The sequence below is a fragment of the Lissotriton vulgaris genome, unplaced genomic scaffold (assembly GCF_964263255.1).
Source record: "Lissotriton vulgaris unplaced genomic scaffold, aLisVul1.2 SCAFFOLD_416, whole genome shotgun sequence".
NCBI lineage: Eukaryota > Metazoa > Chordata > Amphibia > Caudata > Salamandridae > Lissotriton > Lissotriton vulgaris.
This window is the reverse complement of record NW_028252728.1, coordinates 1-18,189: the sequence shown is the minus strand read 5'-3', so window position 1 is coordinate 18,189 and position 18,189 is coordinate 1. Positions and strand designations below refer to the sequence as shown.

The 18,189-nt window shown below is 47.7% G+C and overlaps 1 protein-coding gene across 2 annotated transcripts; it reads right to left on the bottom strand.

Annotated features, from left to right (window-relative positions):
* Nucleotides 1-10,606: 10,606 nt before the first annotated feature.
* LOC147662053 (uncharacterized) lies at nucleotides 10,607-14,311 on the bottom strand. Of its 2 annotated transcripts, XR_015305989.1 has the most exons (3): nucleotides 14,213-14,311; nucleotides 13,333-13,458; nucleotides 10,607-11,537 (listed from the first exon to the last, which is right to left on the bottom strand). XR_015305989.1 is itself a non-coding variant. In XM_086951146.1 (2 exons), exons 1-2 carry the CDS (start codon nucleotides 13,469-13,471, stop codon nucleotides 11,140-11,142), a joined length of 537 nt encoding a protein of 178 aa, XP_086807272.1. In that variant the 5' UTR covers nucleotides 13,472-13,487; the 3' UTR covers nucleotides 10,607-11,139. The 2 variants fall into 2 exon arrangements, 1 of the variants encoding a protein (XP_086807272.1); XM_086951146.1 differs by lacking the exon at nucleotides 14,213-14,311 and having other exon boundaries at nucleotides 13,333-13,487.
* Nucleotides 14,312-18,189: the final 3,878 nt, after the last annotated feature.

Here is an 18,189-nt window from a genome sequence, read left to right as displayed (position 1 = left end):
TTAAACATCATGGATGGAATGGGATTGTGCTGATTTTGCAGTGTTTTTCGATTTTTGGGGGTGTTCATGGGGAGGGACATGCCATGTGGCTGGTGGCCATTTTGAGTGCAGCTACAGGCACTTGCCATGTGCTGGCAGGCAAGTGGCCATTTTGAATGCAGGCTTTGTTGTTAGGCCTCCAACCATTTTGCCTACTTTTCAACCTTTATTTATGCCAGGGGTAGTGAGTCTTGCATGGGCCTAGTATTTCTGTGGGTTGTCTTGAATTTAAACATCATGGAGGCCATAGATGAATTGGGATTGTGCTGATTTTTCTGTGTTTTTCGATTTTTTTTTTTGTAAAATTTTGTGTTTTTCGATTTTTGACCTGTTGTTGGGGCCTTGACCAGGGGTAGTGAGTGGTGCATGGGGCCTAGTCTTTCTGTGGGCTGTCTTGAATTTAAACATCATGGATGGAATGGGATTGTGCTGATTTTGCAGTGTTTTTCGATTTTTGGGGGTGTTCATGGGGAGGGACATGCCATGTGGCTGGTGGCCATTTTGAGTGCAGCTACAGGCACTGGCCATGTGCTGGCAGGCAAGTGGCCATTTTGAATGCAGGCTTTGTTGTTAGGCCTCCAACCATTTTGCCTACTTTTCAACCTTTATTTATGCCAGGGGTAGTGAGTCTTGCATGGGCCTAGTATTTCTGTGGGTTGTCTTGAATTTAAACATCATGGAGGCCATAGATGAATTGGGATTGTGCTGATTTTTCTGTGTTTTTCGATTTTTTTTTTTTGTAAAATTTTGTGTTTTTCGATTTTTGACCTGTTGTTGGGGCCTTGACCAGGGGTAGTGAGTGGTGCATGGGGCCTAGTCTTTCTGTGGGCTGTCTTGAATTTAAACATCATGGATGGAATGGGATTGTGCTGATTTTGCAGTGTTTTTCGATTTTTGGGGGTGTTCATGGGGAGGGACATGCCATGTGGCTGGTGGCCATTTTGAGTGCAGCTACAGGCACTGGCCATGTGCTGGCAGGCAAGTGGCCATTTTGAATGCAGGCTTTGTTGTTAGGCCTCCAACCATTTTGCCTACTTTTCAACCTTTATTTATGCCAGGGGTAGTGAGTCTTGCATGGGCCTAGTATTTCTGTGGGTTGTCTTGAATTTAAACATCATGGAGGCCATAGATGAATTGGGATTGTGCTGATTTTTCTGTGTTTTTCGATTTTTTTTTTTTGTAAAATTTTGTGTTTTTCGATTTTTGACCTGTTGTTGGGGCCTTGACCAGGGGTAGTGAGTGGTGCATGGGGCCTAGTCTTTCTGTGGGCTGTCTTGAATTTAAACATCATGGATGGAATGGGATTGTGCTGATTTTGCAGTGTTTTTCGATTTTTGGGGGTGTTCATGGGGAGGGACATGCCATGTGGCTGGTGGCCATTTTGAGTGCAGCTACAGGCACTGGCCATGTGCTGGCAGGCAAGTGGCCATTTTGAATGCAGGCTTTGTTGTTAGGCCTCCAACCATTTTGCCTACTTTTCAACCTTTATTTATGCCAGGGGTAGTGAGTCTTGCATGGGCCTAGTATTTCTGTGGGTTGTCTTGAATTTAAACATCATGGAGGCCATAGATGAATTGGGATTGTGCTGATTTTTCTGTGTTTTTCGATTTTTTTTTTTTGTACAATTTTGTGTTTTTCGATTTTTGACCTGTTGTTGGGGCCTTTTCACCAGGGGTATTTGAGTCTAGCATGGGCCTAGTCTTTCTGTGGGCTGTCTTGAATTTAAACATCATGGAGGCCATGGATGGAATAGGATTGTGCTGATTTTGCAGTGTTTTTCGATTTTTGGGGGTGTTCATGGGGAGGGACATGCCATGTGGCTGGTGGCCATTTTGAGTGCAGCTACAGGCACTGGCCATGTGCTTGGCAGGCAAGTGGCCATTTTGAATGCAGGCTTTGTTGTTAGGCCTCCAACCATTTTGCCTACTTTTCAACCTTTATTTATGCCCAGGGGTAGTGAGTCTTGCATGGGCCTAGTCTTTCTGTGGGTTGTCTTGAATTTAAACATTATGGAGGGCATGGATGGATTGGGATTGTGCTGATTTTGCAGTGTTTTTCGATTTTTTTGTGCTCTATAACTGAACTGATGTTCCTCTGTCTTCCATTTTTTTTAGGTGCACAAGACTCAAGAGAACCACCAGTGCCAGGAAGAAGTCCTGCAGCGGTGTGTGTGTGCAGCATAACGTCACGCGACGTCACGTCTGGCCTCAGACAACTCTACAATTCGTGCAACTGCGGCCTGCTGTCTGACCTGCTCTGAAGAAGATGGCCCCAAAGAAAGGTCTCCGTAGCTCCTCTAGCAAGAAAGTTGCTAGTAAGGAGCAGAAGAAGCAAGTTACCAAGGAGGCTGGTGTGTCACCCGCCACTTTTTTTGGGAGCAAAAGAAAAAGTACGCCTGCAGCAGCAGGATCTGCTGGGGACCAACCTGAGAGCAGCACCCCTGCTCCATTGGGTTCAGTGCCTCCACCACCACGCCAACTTAAGTCAAAGCCCTTGAGTGCTTCAGAGGCAGTCAGTGTACTTCTCCAATCACCATCGACCAGTGATGTTGGCTCATCGCAAGAAAGTAGCAGCAATGTCCCTGAATCAACACAGGTTGTTGTAACTCATCTGACAAGTGTTGAACAACCACAGCCGCAACAACAACACCATGTGCAAGTACACGCCCAAGTACATGTGGAAGGAGAGGCAGCAAAAGGAGATGCGCAAGCAAAGGTGCATGGACGTTCACAAGTGCCCACAATAGTTGTTCCTCCCGAAGTAGGGGCACATTTGGAAATCGACAATGAAGCTGAGGTATCATTGGAAGCCACTCCTCCTGATGATCATTCATTGTCTTCCACATCCCTAGCAAGGAAAAGATCAAGGGGGGTGTCTACATCTTCTTCAAGCCCACCTCGTTCTGGTGCAAGTGATCTGTCTTGGGAACCACGACAACTGCGGTCTGACAGTGAGGCAGAGGCACACCATGATCTGCCACCGGTACCTAAGCGTAAAAGGAAGGTCGTCCAAAAACTCAAACCTATGGAGTGTGATGAGGCTCAACAAGAAGTGACAGATACTGCTGGTGATGAAGCCTCTCACGATGACGACGAGCCAGTCATCACAAAGGTCACTGCAGCCCCACCGGGCATGCAGCAAAGAGACATTTTGACCCTATCCCGAGAAGCTGCTGAGCGTGATGATGATGTCGGCGAGGAGGCAATGGAAATGGAATCATTAGATTTGGAGTTAAGTAGTACACCAAAACCTACCGCTTCCATATTTCTTCCTCGCAAGAAGGTACCCACCTCGTCCTCGACCTCAATTCGTGGTGGTGAAAGTGCAAAACGTACTGAAGTTCGGCAATCCACATCCTCCACTTCATCTGTCATTAGCAGCAGGACCACCACCACCAGTATCGACGCCTCCTCCGGCGGCGGCCCCCGAAGACATTTCAAGTCTCCAGTTTGGGACTTCTTTAGTGTTTGCCCAAAAAAGGAAAACGTAGCCATTTGTAGCCTTTGTAAGCTTCGATATAGTCGTGGTAAGCTTGGTTCTAACTATGGTACCGGAGGCCAGAGAGGTCATCTTGAGAGAAGGCACCCTGTCGAATGGTTTCCGCACCTAGAGGCGGTCAAGAAAGCCGGAATTGCACGTAATGAAAACGTTGATTTGTCATCTGCTGATGACGAGGAGGTAGAAGAAGACGATCCAAACACTTCACTTACACCCAGTTCCCATGTCAGCAGCACACCCCATGGGAGCCACACTAAGAGTGTGGGAGAGAGTGAGACATCAATGCGGAAAAGTTCATCAGCGAGCGTAACTGGGTCGAAGAGATCATCATCCCGTAAATCATTGGTCCAGGGCAACATTAAAAAGATGTTGTTTACAGAAGCGCAATATGAACGCAACCACCCAATGACCCGTCTGTATAACACTAAGCTGGCTAAAATGCTAGCTCTGGACCTTCTCCCTTTTTCTTTTGTCGAAGGGGTTGGTTTTCTAGAATTAGTGGCAGCGCTCTGCCCTAAATGGAAGGTTCCTAGCCGGTTCTATTTTGCCCGAGTTGCGGTTCCAGCACTACATGAAGATGTTCTGAAGGCGATTGGGGCAGCTTTGCAGAAGAGTGCTGTTCACACTATACATCTGACAACAGACATGTGGAGCAGTGGCGCAGGCGCTGATTACATGTGCATCACTGCACACTGGGTCTCTTTTTCAGGGGCTAAAGCAAAGCTAAACTCAGGTGTTGACACTAACATTGTTTTTAAAGGTGCTCGGAAACATGCAACACTAGCCATGTTTGGTTTGGATAAACGTCACACAGCAGAAAACATTTTGGATGTCTTTAACACAAAGGTCCTTAACTGTCTGTCCCCACTAAAACGCAAGGTTGGTTATGTTTCCACGGACAATGGCTCCAATATAGTTAAGGCCATGAGGGACGGTTACTATTTCAGAGTGCCGTGTTTGGCGCACTGTATAAACCTGGTTGTCCAAAAATTCTTGGGTAATAAACTCAGTGCAGCGTCCAGTGTATTGGAGAACTGCCGAAAAATTTGCAAGCATTTCAGGCATTCTTTTAAGGCCCGCAAGCAGCTGAGGAGCATGCTATATCAATGTCAAATGCCAGTGAAAGCACTCATCCAGGAGGTGGTAACACGTTGGAACTCAACCTTCTACATGCTTGAGCGTCTGTATGAGCAGTATACGCAACTCGATCAATATTTCTTGAAAGAGGGTATAGAGGAGCTGAGGATGGGTGGGCCGCAATGGAACATAGTTGAAAGCCTAACACGCATGCTTCGTCCTTTTGAGGTCTTCACGCGTGCAGTCAGCAAGGAGGACTCTAATTTGGGAAAAGCTATCCCATTGTTGTACATGCTGGAGGACCAACTGAAGGAGGTGTGTTCTGTGTTTCGAAAAGATGACAAAAAGAAAGGCTCTTCTTTGCTTCTGGCTGAGCAATTATTAGAGCTCCTACAAGGTGATGAACGTCTTCAAAAGATCCACTCAGAACAGCATTACATTTGTGCTACTATTCTGGATCCACGCTACAAAAAGGCGCTGGCAGGCAGAGCATTCTTTTCTTTTGCTGATGAAGATGTTACAAAGTACAAACGTTGGCTAGCCTTGTCAGCCAAGAAGTTTGAAACAGAACGGCTGGAAATTGAAGGAAATGGCAGTACATCAGCAGGCCATCCCCAGTCAAAACAATCCACTTCTGCACCTGTGGCTGTGGCACAAGTGACCTCTCAGCCGTTAAAGACACCGGCAACCGCATCATCTGCACGAAAGACAGCAGAAACATTGGAGGCTGAAGAGGATTGGCTAGCTCTGCGTGGGTTTGGTTCTCAAAAGGCCAGAGGCACAGCAAGAGCTACGCAAAGTGGAGGAACCTTGGAGGAGGACCTTGAGTCGATGGTGAAGGACTATCTGAATGACTCCACAGAGGTCTATGTTAATTCTGACCCATTGGCGTATTGGCATGGGAAAAAAGAATTGTGGCCACAGCTCACCAACCTGGCTTTAAACTACTTGTCTTGCCCACTCGCAAGTGTGTCTTCTGAACGGGTTTTCAGTGCGGCTGGTGGGATTGTAACTCCCAAACGGAGCCGCCTCTCGCCCAAAAATGTGGAGAGGTTAACAATGATCAAGATGAATCAGCACCTCATACCACCAGATATAAGAGTACGAGAGAGCGTGCCGGATGAAGAGGAGGTGGCCAGCACCATAGATGAGGGAATTTCTACTCTGTCAGGTGGCACTGACCTCACCCGGGCTGAATTCGCAGAGTATGATGACGAAGCCTTATTCTTATTCCTGGACCGTGATTCCGACTTCGAGCCCTGAAAATGAGACAACGAATCAATAACTTTCTTTTTCATCCTTATTCACTTTTATTCCTGTGTGTCTGTCTTTCTTTGTTGTGCACAGTTAATATAATTCAAACTTTAATCAGATTATCACAAAGACAAGCCTATCAGCAGAACTGTCTTCACTTGTTTGCTAATTTATTTGAAGGTGCCGCAGTCTGCATTCCTCAGGTTCACAAGTTCAGAAGAACATGCTCCTCTATCCTCCTCCTCCAGACTCCTATTTCCATCAAAGCAGAGGGCTGGTTTACGCCCAATGAAGAAAGACTCAGCACTTGTGGGGGTGTTGTTCTACCTCTTTGCAGGTGAGTTGACGGGTCTGGGGCCATTGCTGGGAAGCACTAAAAGTGGTTTGTGCCAAATCCGAGGCGGAATTTTTTTGTGTTTTTGATGACTTGCTTGCCTTTGAGGTGCTCTTAGGGGGGGTTCCGTCTGTTTGTGGGTGAGTTTCATGGTCTGAGAGCATTGCTGGGACACTCTAATCTTGATTGCATTTGCTTTTCAGGAAATCCGTCGTGCCAACCCCGACTTATGGCCTAGCTACGCAGCGCGTTTGGACCGAAGGCCCAGAAATATTGCAAGTATGAGATTTTGCTTTTGGCCTGTTTGGGGGTGTTATGCTTCTTGGCGGGTGGGTTGCCGGGTCTTGGGGCATTCCTGGGAAGGTCTAATACCGGGTAGAAGTGGTTGGGACAAAATCCAGGCCGATTTTTTTTGGGCTATTTCAGACATTTTGCTCTATGTAGCGTTTTCGGGGGCCTGTTTGGGGGGCTTGCTGGTGTTTGCGGGTGAGTTTCGTGGTCTGGGAGCACTGCTGGGACACTCTAATCTTGATTGCATTTGCTTTTCAGGAAATCCGTCGTGCCAACCCCGACTTATGGCCTAGCTACGCAGCGCGTTTGGACCGAAGGCCCAGAAATATTGCAAGTATGAGATTTTGCTTTTGGCCTGTTTGGGGGTGTTATGCTTCTTGGCGGGTGGGTTGCCGGGTCTTGGGGCATTCCTGGGAAGGTCTAATACCGGGTAGAAGTGGTTGGGACAAAATCCAGGCCGATTTTTTTTGGGCTATTTCAGACATTTTGCTCTATGTAGCGTTTTCGGGGGCCTGTTTGGGGGGCTTGCTGGTGTTTGCGGGTGAGTTTCGTGGTCTGGGAGCACTGCTGGGACACTCTAATCTTGATTGCATTTGCTTTTCAGGAAATCCGTCGTGCCAACCCCGACTTATGGCCTAGCTACGCAGCGCGTTTGGACCGAAGGCCCAGAAATATTGCAAGTATGAGATTTTGCTTTTGGCCTGTTTGGGGGTGTTATGCTTCTTGGCGGGTGGGTTGCCGGGTCTTGGGGCATTCCTGGGAAGGTCTAATACCGGGTAGAAGTGGTTGGGACAAAATCCAGGCCGATTTTTTTTTGGGCTATTTCTGACATTTTGCTCTATGTAGCGTTTTCGGGGGCCTGTTTGGGGGGCTTCCTGGTGTTTGCGGGTGAGTTTCGTGGTGTGGGAGCACTGCTGGCTATATATACTTTACTTTGCAAGAGGTTTGAAGCAAATCCATGGTGGCTGAGGGGACTTAGGGCCTAGCTGCAGAGCGCGCGCGGAGTGATTTGGGAAATTTGTGAAAAAGTGACTAAGTCCCCATTTTTGTACTTTTGCTCTTTGGCTGTTTGGGGGTCTTCTACTCGTTTTCTCCTGGGTTGACGGCTCTGGGGCCATTGCTGGGAAGCTCTAATACCGGATAAAAGTGTTTTGGACCAAATCCCAGGCGGAATTTTTTTTGTGTTTTTGATGACTTGCTTGCCTTTGAGGTGCTCTTAGGGGGGGTTCCGTCTGTTTGTGGGTGAGTTTCATGGTCTGAGAGCATTGCTGGGACACTCTAATCTTGATTGCATTTGCTTTTCAGGAAATCCGTCGTGCCAACCCCGACTTATGGCCTAGCTACGCAGCGCGTTTGGACCGAAGGCCCAGAAATATTGCAAGTATGAGATTTTGCTTTTGGCCTGTTTGGGGGTGTTATGCTTCTTGGCGGGTGGGTTGCCGGGTCTTGGGGCATTCCTGGGAAGGTCTAATACCGGGTAGAAGTGGTTGGGACAAAATCCAGGCCGATTTTTTTTGGGCTATTTCAGACATTTTGCTCTATGTAGCGTTTTCGGGGGCCTGTTTGGGGGGCTTGCTGGTGTTTGCGGGTGAGTTTCGTGGTCTGGGAGCACTGCTGGGACACTCTAATCTTGATTGCATTTGCTTTTCAGGAAATCCGTCGTGCCAACCCCGACTTATGGCCTAGCTACGCAGCGCGTTTGGACCGAAGGCCCAGAAATATTGCAAGTATGAGATTTTGCTTTTGGCCTGTTTGGGGGTGTTATGCTTCTTGGCGGGTGGGTTGCCGGGTCTTGGGGCATTCCTGGGAAGGTCTAATACCGGGTAGAAGTGGTTGGGACAAAATCCAGGCCGATTTTTTTTGGGCTATTTCAGACATTTTGCTCTATGTAGCGTTTTCGGGGGCCTGTTTGGGGGGCTTGCTGGTGTTTGCGGGTGAGTTTCGTGGTCTGGGAGCACTGCTGGGACACTCTAATCTTGATTGCATTTGCTTTTCAGGAAATCCGTCGTGCCAACCCCGACTTATGGCCTAGCTACGCAGCGCGTTTGGACCGAAGGCCCAGAAATATTGCAAGTATGAGATTTTGCTTTTGGCCTGTTTGGGGGTGTTATGCTTCTTGGCGGGTGGGTTGCCGGGTCTTGGGGCATTCCTGGGAAGGTCTAATACCGGGTAGAAGTGGTTGGGACAAAATCCGCGCGGAAAAGCCTTTAGTTTTGGCACTTTTTGTAACTTAGGGTTCGTTAGGGTTAGCCCTAGCAGCAGGATTGCATGTGTATCGGGGTGTTCTAGATTTTTCAAACTGAGTTCTGGGGTCTTAGAGCACTCGTGAGAATGTGTAATTTTGGTTGCAAGTCATTTGAAGAAAATCCATGGTGGGAAAGGGGGGATTTGGCATAGTTAAAGAAAGCCTTTGCCACTATTCTTAACTTAGGGTTCGTTAGGGTTAGCAGTATTTCTATTGCATGTGTTTGAGTGGGGGGGATTTCGAGTCTTGGAGCGATGCTGGCTATGGCTACTTTTGCTTGGTTGCTTGCAAGTGGTTTGAATACAATCCACGGGGGGTAATGGGTAATTAGGGTACTTCGGCCTACTTTTACTTTCAAAGTAAGTTTTGTCTCCAGTTTTCTGCTAGGCCTCGTTTTTTGGGTGGGAGCACTGCTAGGAAGATCTATTTTTGTTCTAAAACACAGTTTACAGTACACCTAGCTTGAGGGGCAAGATCCGCTACATTAATTTGCCCATACTTACTTATCCTTCAAAAGGTGACTCAGAGTACGCACTTTCAAAAACATTGTACTGTCTGTCTACTAGGAAAAACAAATTGTGACTTTTTGCACTCCACAGCCTACATACCTTATATTTATTTATCAGTGGTGTTGTAATATTATATCACTTCCTGTTTTTCGTTGAATAATTACAGGCCGGGTTTCAGTCTCTGCAATGGGGAAAAAAGGATGGAGTCAGGCTTCACAGTAGCGAGCCACAATTCAGCATCAGGCAGGCAGTGGACAGGGTGTCTTCTGGTGACCAACATCGGTGGACGAAGCGTCGGCTGCAATGGAGGAGTGCCGCTAATAGGAGGATTTTTTTTCTGCGGGCAACTTACTTACCACTTCCAACAGGACCACTACAACCACATAGATACAGTATCCCTTGCCTTTTTCTCTGACTGTGACTGCATTTCTTTGCTCTCTCTCGGCTTCTACATTGATCCCTTAACACATCACTTAGTCCACTCCACTATCTGCACCACACATAGTCATTTGTAAGTGCTCCTACGTAATTCGCAAGTCGCAGCACGCCCCAGGCCGTAGAGGACTGGGATGGCCCCAATGATGAAGCATGTCACCAAGGGGCAACCCTGGTGAGTGAGGGGACACCTAGAAAAAAAGCAATTTCTCCTTTTCTATCTACTATACCTTCTGTCAGGTTACGCAGCCCCTAAGCGCCTACCGTACTATGAAACTACATTTCCCATGAGTAGGCGGGAGACTTGCAGACTATTTAGTGAGACTATATGAGAGTACCCTTGTATGTTAGGACATCACTTCACTGATGCCTGTCTTGTCTTCTCTTACAGGTATCCTTTCCCTGCTGACCCTACCTTTACCCATCCCACATTTTTTATTTTAGTTTGTTATTTTTCTCCCTCGCCTAATGCCTCGAACACCCTGTGTTTACACTTCTGGGTGTTGGTGACATTTGGAGGTGGAACCATATTTGCATCGACTGGATCACGGGGAGTAAACGTGACACCTTCCAGACCAACCCCATTGAGTGTTGTTGTGAATGGATTTATAGTGACCAGCAAGGCTCTCGGGTATCTGGCTACAGAGACCTTATGTTGAATATAGTTATCAATAATTCCACACAGGCCCTGTACTGTCGCATTCTTTCTTTCCACAGTTGTCGATGATATATTCTTACTCTGCTTGACAAAGAACCATTGCTAATGTGAAAGAACTTCAACCGAATTAGTAGTTATACTTTACCATTTGTTAGGCTACAATGTGGCACTGCTCTACTGTACTTCTGTCACCTGCTATATTCTCAGTTGTACCGTTGAATTGCTCAGGAGGACAAACCAGATTTCATTTTCTTTTTTTTCATAGGCATGCAACTGCCACTGTGTCACACCACTACTACCACCGCTATGAGGAAATTTTATCCGACCAAGATTGCCAACGTTATTCGGTGTTTCCCGTGGAGCCAGCCCTGGGCCTAGCCCTACTTTCAAACACAAATTACAGGTAAGATAAGCGTTTGGTGGTTTGGGGGTATAATGGAGTATTAGTACGAGAGACGAGAGCCTGAAGGTAGTACTACTAAAGTCCTAGGACTCTTGGATTCACTTCACTTAGTCTGTGAGAGGCACTTAGTGTTGAAAACATTTGGGCATTTACACTTAAAGGAAGAAAATGGAACTAAACTTTCAGGAAAACAGTCAACGTTAAACCCCCACCCACCAGGCAAGCAGTAAAAAACAGGTATGCTCAGATAAAGTTTGAAAAAGTATATTTATATCCCTAACAAAATAATCTCCCGCAAGACCCTCCCTAACCCCAACGATTGTCCTTCAAAAGTCCCCAAAAACCCAACTCCCAATTCCCACCCCCCAAAAGTCTCTAAAAAAGGGGCAAGGGACACTATGGGTGGATGCTGTTCACTTTTTGGGCCAGGGCATCATGCTCCTCGCGGAGCAAGGCGAGCTCCTGCTGAAGGCGGGACACCATCAGGGTGGTGCGGCGCAGGCGTGCCTTCACTGCCTTGCAGGTGCAAGGCCTGTGAGAAGCAGCTGTTGGCCTTGCTGCTCGGCGGTGGCGTTTGCCTTTGGCAGCCCGGCTCAGTCTCGGTGGACCACTGTGCTGGGTCACGGTGGCAGCCGGTGAGGCCACGGAGGACGACGTTGTCGTTGTTGTCGACCGCACACTTTCCACGTCCTCCAGGGCCACCAGCCGCCGATATTCCGCAACAGTGGCCTCGATTCTCCGTTGCCGGGCCGCTCTAGCCAGCTCCTTCCTCCTTGTTCGTTTGGAAGGAGAACCTATATGAAGAAAGAAAGACATAGTCTGTAACCAATGCTCTTTAAGATTAACTCAATCATTCAGCAGAAATGTGTGCTGCAGTACAACTAGCAACTTGCAAGCGCATTACATAACTATTGAGGCCAGTATCTATCTAACCTCACACTTCTTCATCCTTGCTCTAACATTAGTGGGAGTTTAAGGAACAAATTCTATGAGCACTGTGGACTTCCATTGGAGTCGACTATGAAAGTACACCAGTCTTATTCTTCTTCTTGTCTCTTGTTTTGGAAAATTGGTACGTTATTTTCTGCAAGCCGGCATAATGCCAGCGCGGTAAACTTGCACCCGAGAAAAAGAGACGCACGCCATGAGGAGTGACCTAGACTTGCGTTGCCGTTGCGTTACTGTACCCGTCCAGTACATGCAGGTGGTGAATCTCTTACTTTTCTATTACGGGTGGCACTGAGAATACTCTGTTACAACTCAAGGGCTACTGCTTAATTAATTTAACTTTCACCCTACAGTGGAAATGAGTACTAGAAATGGAAAATTGAAGAAGATAAATAATCTGATTATCTATCACTTCACATGGGATGTTTTTGCTTATATATGGGATGACTTTAGGTGCTTTGCTTTTTATTGAGTGACAGGCAGTGATACACCCACACATGAATGACTGAGTACTACTAAACTTATTAAGAGAGGTAGGGAGTGGCCACCATAATAACCGGATCTATGCAGTGCTTGCAATACAAACTACTGCTACTATTTATGGTAGTATTTGGACAAAATTAAAAGTTCTTTTCCTTGCCTTTCCTACACTGGAACGGACGTGCGGGTGCAGTGTTAGTGTTACATGCTCTTCAAAGTTACACTTAGTTCATCCACTGACCGTCTACTCTCTCTAGATCATGGGTACTCACAAACTTTCTCTCAGGGGCTACATTTACAGTGTAGTTTGGGGCCGAGGGCCGCACTGGTGGGGGCGGAGTCAGAGGGGGCGGGGCTAAAGCAAAACGATAACTTGTGACCATGAGGTTGCACACAGGTCCCTGCAGCAGATGCCCTCATCCACTGAGCCACCAGACCCAGCATTTACATACATCTCTCTCCCTCCTGCTGTCCCTCCTGCCCTCCCTCCATCTCTCTCTCCCTCCTGCCCTCCCTCTCCCTCTGTCATCTCACTGTGTGTGTGTCTATCTGTGTCAGCCTTCAGCCCGGGTTGAGACCGCTTCCTCAACGCGCACACACAGACAACAACACCAAAGTACTTAACAGGTCTTTAAAAGACCATTAACATATTATTGAGGCTTTGTTTGTTTTAGCGCCCCTGCTTCTCCACCCTGACAATCACTGCTTGCCCGGCCCCACAGAGCAGAGGCTTAGTTCTATTTCACCTCTTTGTGGCCTTGCATCTCCACTCTGCTCTGTGGGGGCCGGGGGAGCAGTGATTGTCAGAGTGGAGATGCAGGGGCGCTAACAGGTGAAATACAAAAAAGCCTCTGCTCTGTGGGGGCCGGGGGAGCAGTGATTGTCTGCAAGGTCAGCGCACCGCCAACGAAGGCTTGCCGGGCCACCACCGGCCCGCGGGCCGTACTAGGAGTACCCCTGCTCTAGATACACATATGCTATCTAAGAGTCAGATAGTAGCATGATCCAGGTATATGGACACATACAGTTTCTGTGTCACCCACCCAGGCTGTTGTCCTTCCACCCATCATTGCTTCATCATTCACCCAGCCATGCATCTCATATTCTTGCCTTCCCAGCTAGTCTTCAATCTCAATAAGTAAGGAATATATAAGAGCTTACCTCTGGCCGCCACCACCGTCTCAACTCTCACATCCGGCGCCGCCGCCTCCTCCCCTGATGATGAATTGCCCTCCGCCTCCGTGTCGAGCACCACCACCACACTGGCCCCGCCACCAGATGTTCCACCTACAAAGTACATTTAAGAATCTTAGAATAAAGCACTCACTAGTCACTAGTATTTGGTCTAGGAATGAAGACATGTGAAAACAATGTAATTTGTGACTGTCTACGTTAAAGTTAAAAAAAATGTCCCTTTTTCCAGGGAAGGTTGTCTTGCTGCACTTTTTGGCACAACTGATGAAGGCTGATTTTTTAACACGCACCATTTTTCTCCACACAGACAGAAGATGGACTTCTAACAACAAGATCAAGTTGAAACCAGGTGAGAGCTCGGCTCGACCACAAGAAATGTCTTCAATTAATCGTCAGCACTAACCACTTTTCCATTATCAGTTAAACGTTTAGTTTTATTATGACTTCATTTTAATAAATGTGTTTACTTTTAATAAAGCTTTTAAATTTAAATACAATCTGTGTTTTTTGGTCCTCCAGACTAGAGTGACTGAACGAAAGGTTTTGCAATTTTTGCAAGCATGAGTCCAGATAGAACACTTCAAAAGACATTATGGACAATCCCAGAGGACTGCACTAAGTTGATAGAGCTATTGCTGACTAGAATCATGGGAGTTTCGCCAACCGTGCAATCTTAGTTAGCTACACAGACAGACTAATAAGAATAATCTAGTAATACCACAGGGAGTCATAGTAGAGGCAGGATAAGAATTTAGATACAGTCTACAAGAAGAGCAAAGACAATTTTGAAAAAATTCAAATGAGGAACGCTAGGAAAAATAGGTACTAGTCTAAAATGAAAACTTACTGGGGCCAGCAGAGGAGCCCTCGCCTGCCCGATCCTGGCCCTGTTGATGAACAGCATCCGCCGCCTGCTGCTCCTGTGTCCTCCTCTCGCCCCTGGGGGGAGCTGACGTACAACATGAAAGAAAGAACAGAAAACATGGATGATTGTTGCTTGTCAATGTCAACCAAATCAAACATTTCAAAAGAACAATAACAAAATATTTCCGCGAAATTATATTGATTATGGTTACTTTTTATTTATTTGCGGACCTGTGACTTCGAAAGTCACGTAACTCACTAAACAAAGTACTGAAACGTTCACCTAGGACTGGCAGGCAGCAGTCCGCAGGCAAGACGCAAAGTGACAGACAAACTCCATTGTGATTTCAGTCAGATCAGTGACAACACTAACAGTTGCCTGCTACATTACCAGTCATTTAAATAGTCAAACTATCAATCCACCGCCACTATTTTTCTTATTGTCAGGGTTACAAAGGAAGGGGCAGATTTAAGCCCTTGCGGCTCTTTTGCGCCGTTCTTGCGTGACTTTTGTGACGCAGCAGCTAAACAAAAAAGGGCGCCATGGTGCGGCGTATAATATTATAACAACGTGACGCATTTGGGAGATGCATCCCGTTATAAAGCCCTGCGCCATCAGGGGGCGTTCCGGCGCAAGGGAGGGCATTCCTGCGCTGGAACACATCCTAATAGTGGCTGAGGGAAATCTACAAAATATCAATCAGTCACCTTTAGGACAATGATGCGTCACACAAACCCTGCACCTGCTTGAAGCAGACGTACGGCTTGACCCAGCATTGGGGAGATAGGGTACCCCAGAGCATTGATGGAGCTGCGCCATCGTTGCGACGCAACTCCAGCAGTAAAGCTTCGGTGACGTTTTGGGCCCATGGGGAGCCGCATTGCAAATACGGCGCACCATGTTTGGTGGTGGTAGCGGGCCGCACAATTAATGGCGCATCCCTGCTACTTTGCAGGGATGCGACGGTAATTGCAATTCTGCCCCTTAGGGGCATACTTACTTACGCGTTCTGGCGCATCTCCAGAGATGCGCCAGATCAAATGCGTCACGCAAAACTACCCTTGCGACACGGCAGATGTGCCTCATTTACAATGCGGCGCGCCCTGGCGCAAGGGTAGGCACTTGCGTGACGCATCTCGTCACGTAAGAGCGGCGCATCGCTGGAGTCACGTCGCCAACGCAATGCAACTCCAGTAATGCTCAGGGCCACCCAATACTTTACATGCTGTGTCAGTCCTTTCGCCTGCTTCGAGCAGACATAAGGAATTGAATTGACGTAGCAGCGTCGCAGAAGTGCCTGCGTTAAATCTTGTAGATTTCACGCAGGCAATTTTGCGAGGCGCACAGCCGCTGGACCGCCCACCCTGCGTACTAGGAACGCACCCATTGTGGTGCAGGCCCATGGCTTTATAACGTGACGCATCTCCCTAGATGCGTCATGCTGTAAATGACTTGCAGGGATGCGGCACGTTTACGCCGCTGTTGCGTCACGCAAGGCAACGTAAACGTGGCGCAAGGGGCTTGTAAATGTAATCTGCCCCCTAGTGTCTAGCATTACGCAGTTCTGTTAAGTACACTCATACATAATAGTTACTCAGGCCAATGAGACCACGAAATAGAAAACAAATAAGCATAGTAGCAACCCCACTGAGAAGGAGAGCAGTGCACCTGAAATGCACAGAAGATTTTGAAATATAATTTAACTACAATGTAATCGTCATCAGCGGCATTATTGGCTTGCTCCATGTAAAAAACAAATATTTGCAATACAACAACACAGAGCAGGAGAAAACATCATAGTAGTGAGTGATTAAATGCCAATGGCTACTACTACTCACCAAGCCCGGGGATCTCCAAGCCGAGCTGGTCCAGCAGGTCGCGCTCGCGGTCCAGGAGGTCCGTCCAGCGATGGGTGACCTGGCTGTAGGTGCGCTGGACCCCGTAGAGGTGGGATATGGCCCAGCACACCTTCTCCCACCGCTTCCGGCGCTCCCGCATGTTATAGCCGCCGGCCGCGATCCTGCCGCCTCCCGCGATGGTCCTGGGCAGGCGGCGCTGGACGAAGTAGACCAGCGCGCCCACTTCCTCCGGGCTGAATATCTCCCGGCGCGTCACCTGCTCCCCCCTCGATCTCACGCCTGCTGTCCTGCCACTGGGTCCAGCACTACTCCCCGCCGCCGCTGCGGCCCTCAAGTGCCTGGGCAGCTTCACGGCGCCTGGCTTGACCATGGTCTGGGCAGGTAAGGTAGGAAGAAGTAGAAAATTAAGAAAGAATAGGATAGGGAAGAAGAAAAGAAAAGAGTTTACAAAAGTAGTTTAAAAGTAAAGAAAAATAGCAGAAAAGACAAAAATATACAGCTAGGAAAAGAGAGGGATAGATAAGAAGCAAAATCGTAAAAAAAAAACTGAAAACAAGCAAAGGATGGGAAAGATATCAAGAGGATTAAACACCATGCCCAGACACAGGAAATGAATGAAAAACAAGATGGCCGGCGCCCGTTTCCGAGCGCGAAAGTCAGTTCGCGCGAGATTTTCCTCGCGATCTCGTGCGAACCTCTAGATTTCCCGCGCGATCTCGTGCGAACCTCTACTCGCAATGCGCTTACTGCGCGAGATTATACATAGCGGGCGGAAACGGAAATACGTCACGCAAACAAAATGGCCGCGCCCGTACTCGACCTTGGGGTAAATTCGCGTGTTGCGCTGCAAGCGGCTCGCGAATACTGCAAAAAAACTCGCGAAACAACAAGCCGCAAAAAAATAAAATGCTCATTCGCACGAATTGGCGGCTTCCGCGGTCGGTTTCGCACGACGCCGCGCCCCGCGAATAGCGCGAAAAAAACCGCAAAACGATTTCAGCAAAAGCAAAAGCAATGAGCAGGTGCAAAAGGTCAACCTCATGATTTGTAACGATTCTTTGTATTGCTTCCTGAGGGGGCCCTCCAGAATTCGGTTGCCTGCTTGCAACTATTGTGTGACCCTGCTCTGACCTTAACTGTATGCCACAAAGGTCCTGATTTACAGCTAAAGGAGCAGACAAGCAGGTGCCAGGCTGGAACTTTAAATTCTTTCAGTGACACATTAATTAGCCCCTAATTCATTATTGTCAGTTGGGGCAGGGCAGGTGTTGTAACTAATTTTGCAACAATGAAAGCACTTAGCAAGTGCAAAAGATCACTAATCAGGGCGCACTAAGGAAGCAGGTGCCAGCTAAAAAAATATTCTGTGACACATTAATCAGCCCCAAATTAATTCAGGTCACTTGAGGCAGGGAAGGTGTGCTTTGCTTTGCCGAAAATAATGTACACTGGACAACCAGAGGGTGTGGTGATGAAACAGAGGGTGGCATGGGTGGGCCAGAGGGTGGCATGAGTAGTCAGAGAGTGGCAGTGGTGACAGAGAGTGGCAGTGATGAAGAAGAGTGTCCCAAACAGGCTGGACATGTAGAAACAACAAGTTCGCAAAACTTGCGACCCGACAGGTAAGTTCGCAAATTGCGAAATTGTAAAAACCCTCGCGAACTGGCAGAAACACGGGCGAACACAAAAAAAAAAAAATCCGCAAATTCGCGGGAATTCGCGGATTTTGCGGATTGCGAATCCGCAAATCCGCAAAATTCGCGAACGCGAGATCCGCAAAATTCGCCCATGCCTACTTCAGAGCCAGGTAAGAATGAGCCATCACAACATATTCTGGAGTGCAAATGTTTAATTCACATGAGCACTTGACAAAGTAAATTTACATAATTTGTAAACATGACGTAAACTCAACACAGGTCTTGTTGATGTCCCGATTCCCCTCTGCTACAAGCACATGTGTTTTGCCAGTTTTGAGAGGTTGAGGTTCATTGTTCGCATATGTCTCCCCTGCAGGCGCTGAACACGCAGCATCTGAGACTCTACCCCACCATAGACATTTGTAGGCTGTTCGGATCCCTCAGCAATACTGCCCATGGACTT

Coding starts and splice junctions, on each gene's coding strand:
- LOC147662053 (XM_086951146.1), bottom strand. CDS start 13,471: ATGTACTTTGTAGGTGGAACATCTGGTGGCGGGGCCAGTGTGGTGGTG. Junction 11,538..13,332: donor GACGGTGGTGGCGGCCAGAG/GTAAGCTCTTAT, acceptor TTCTTCATATAG/GTTCTCCTTCCAAACGAACA.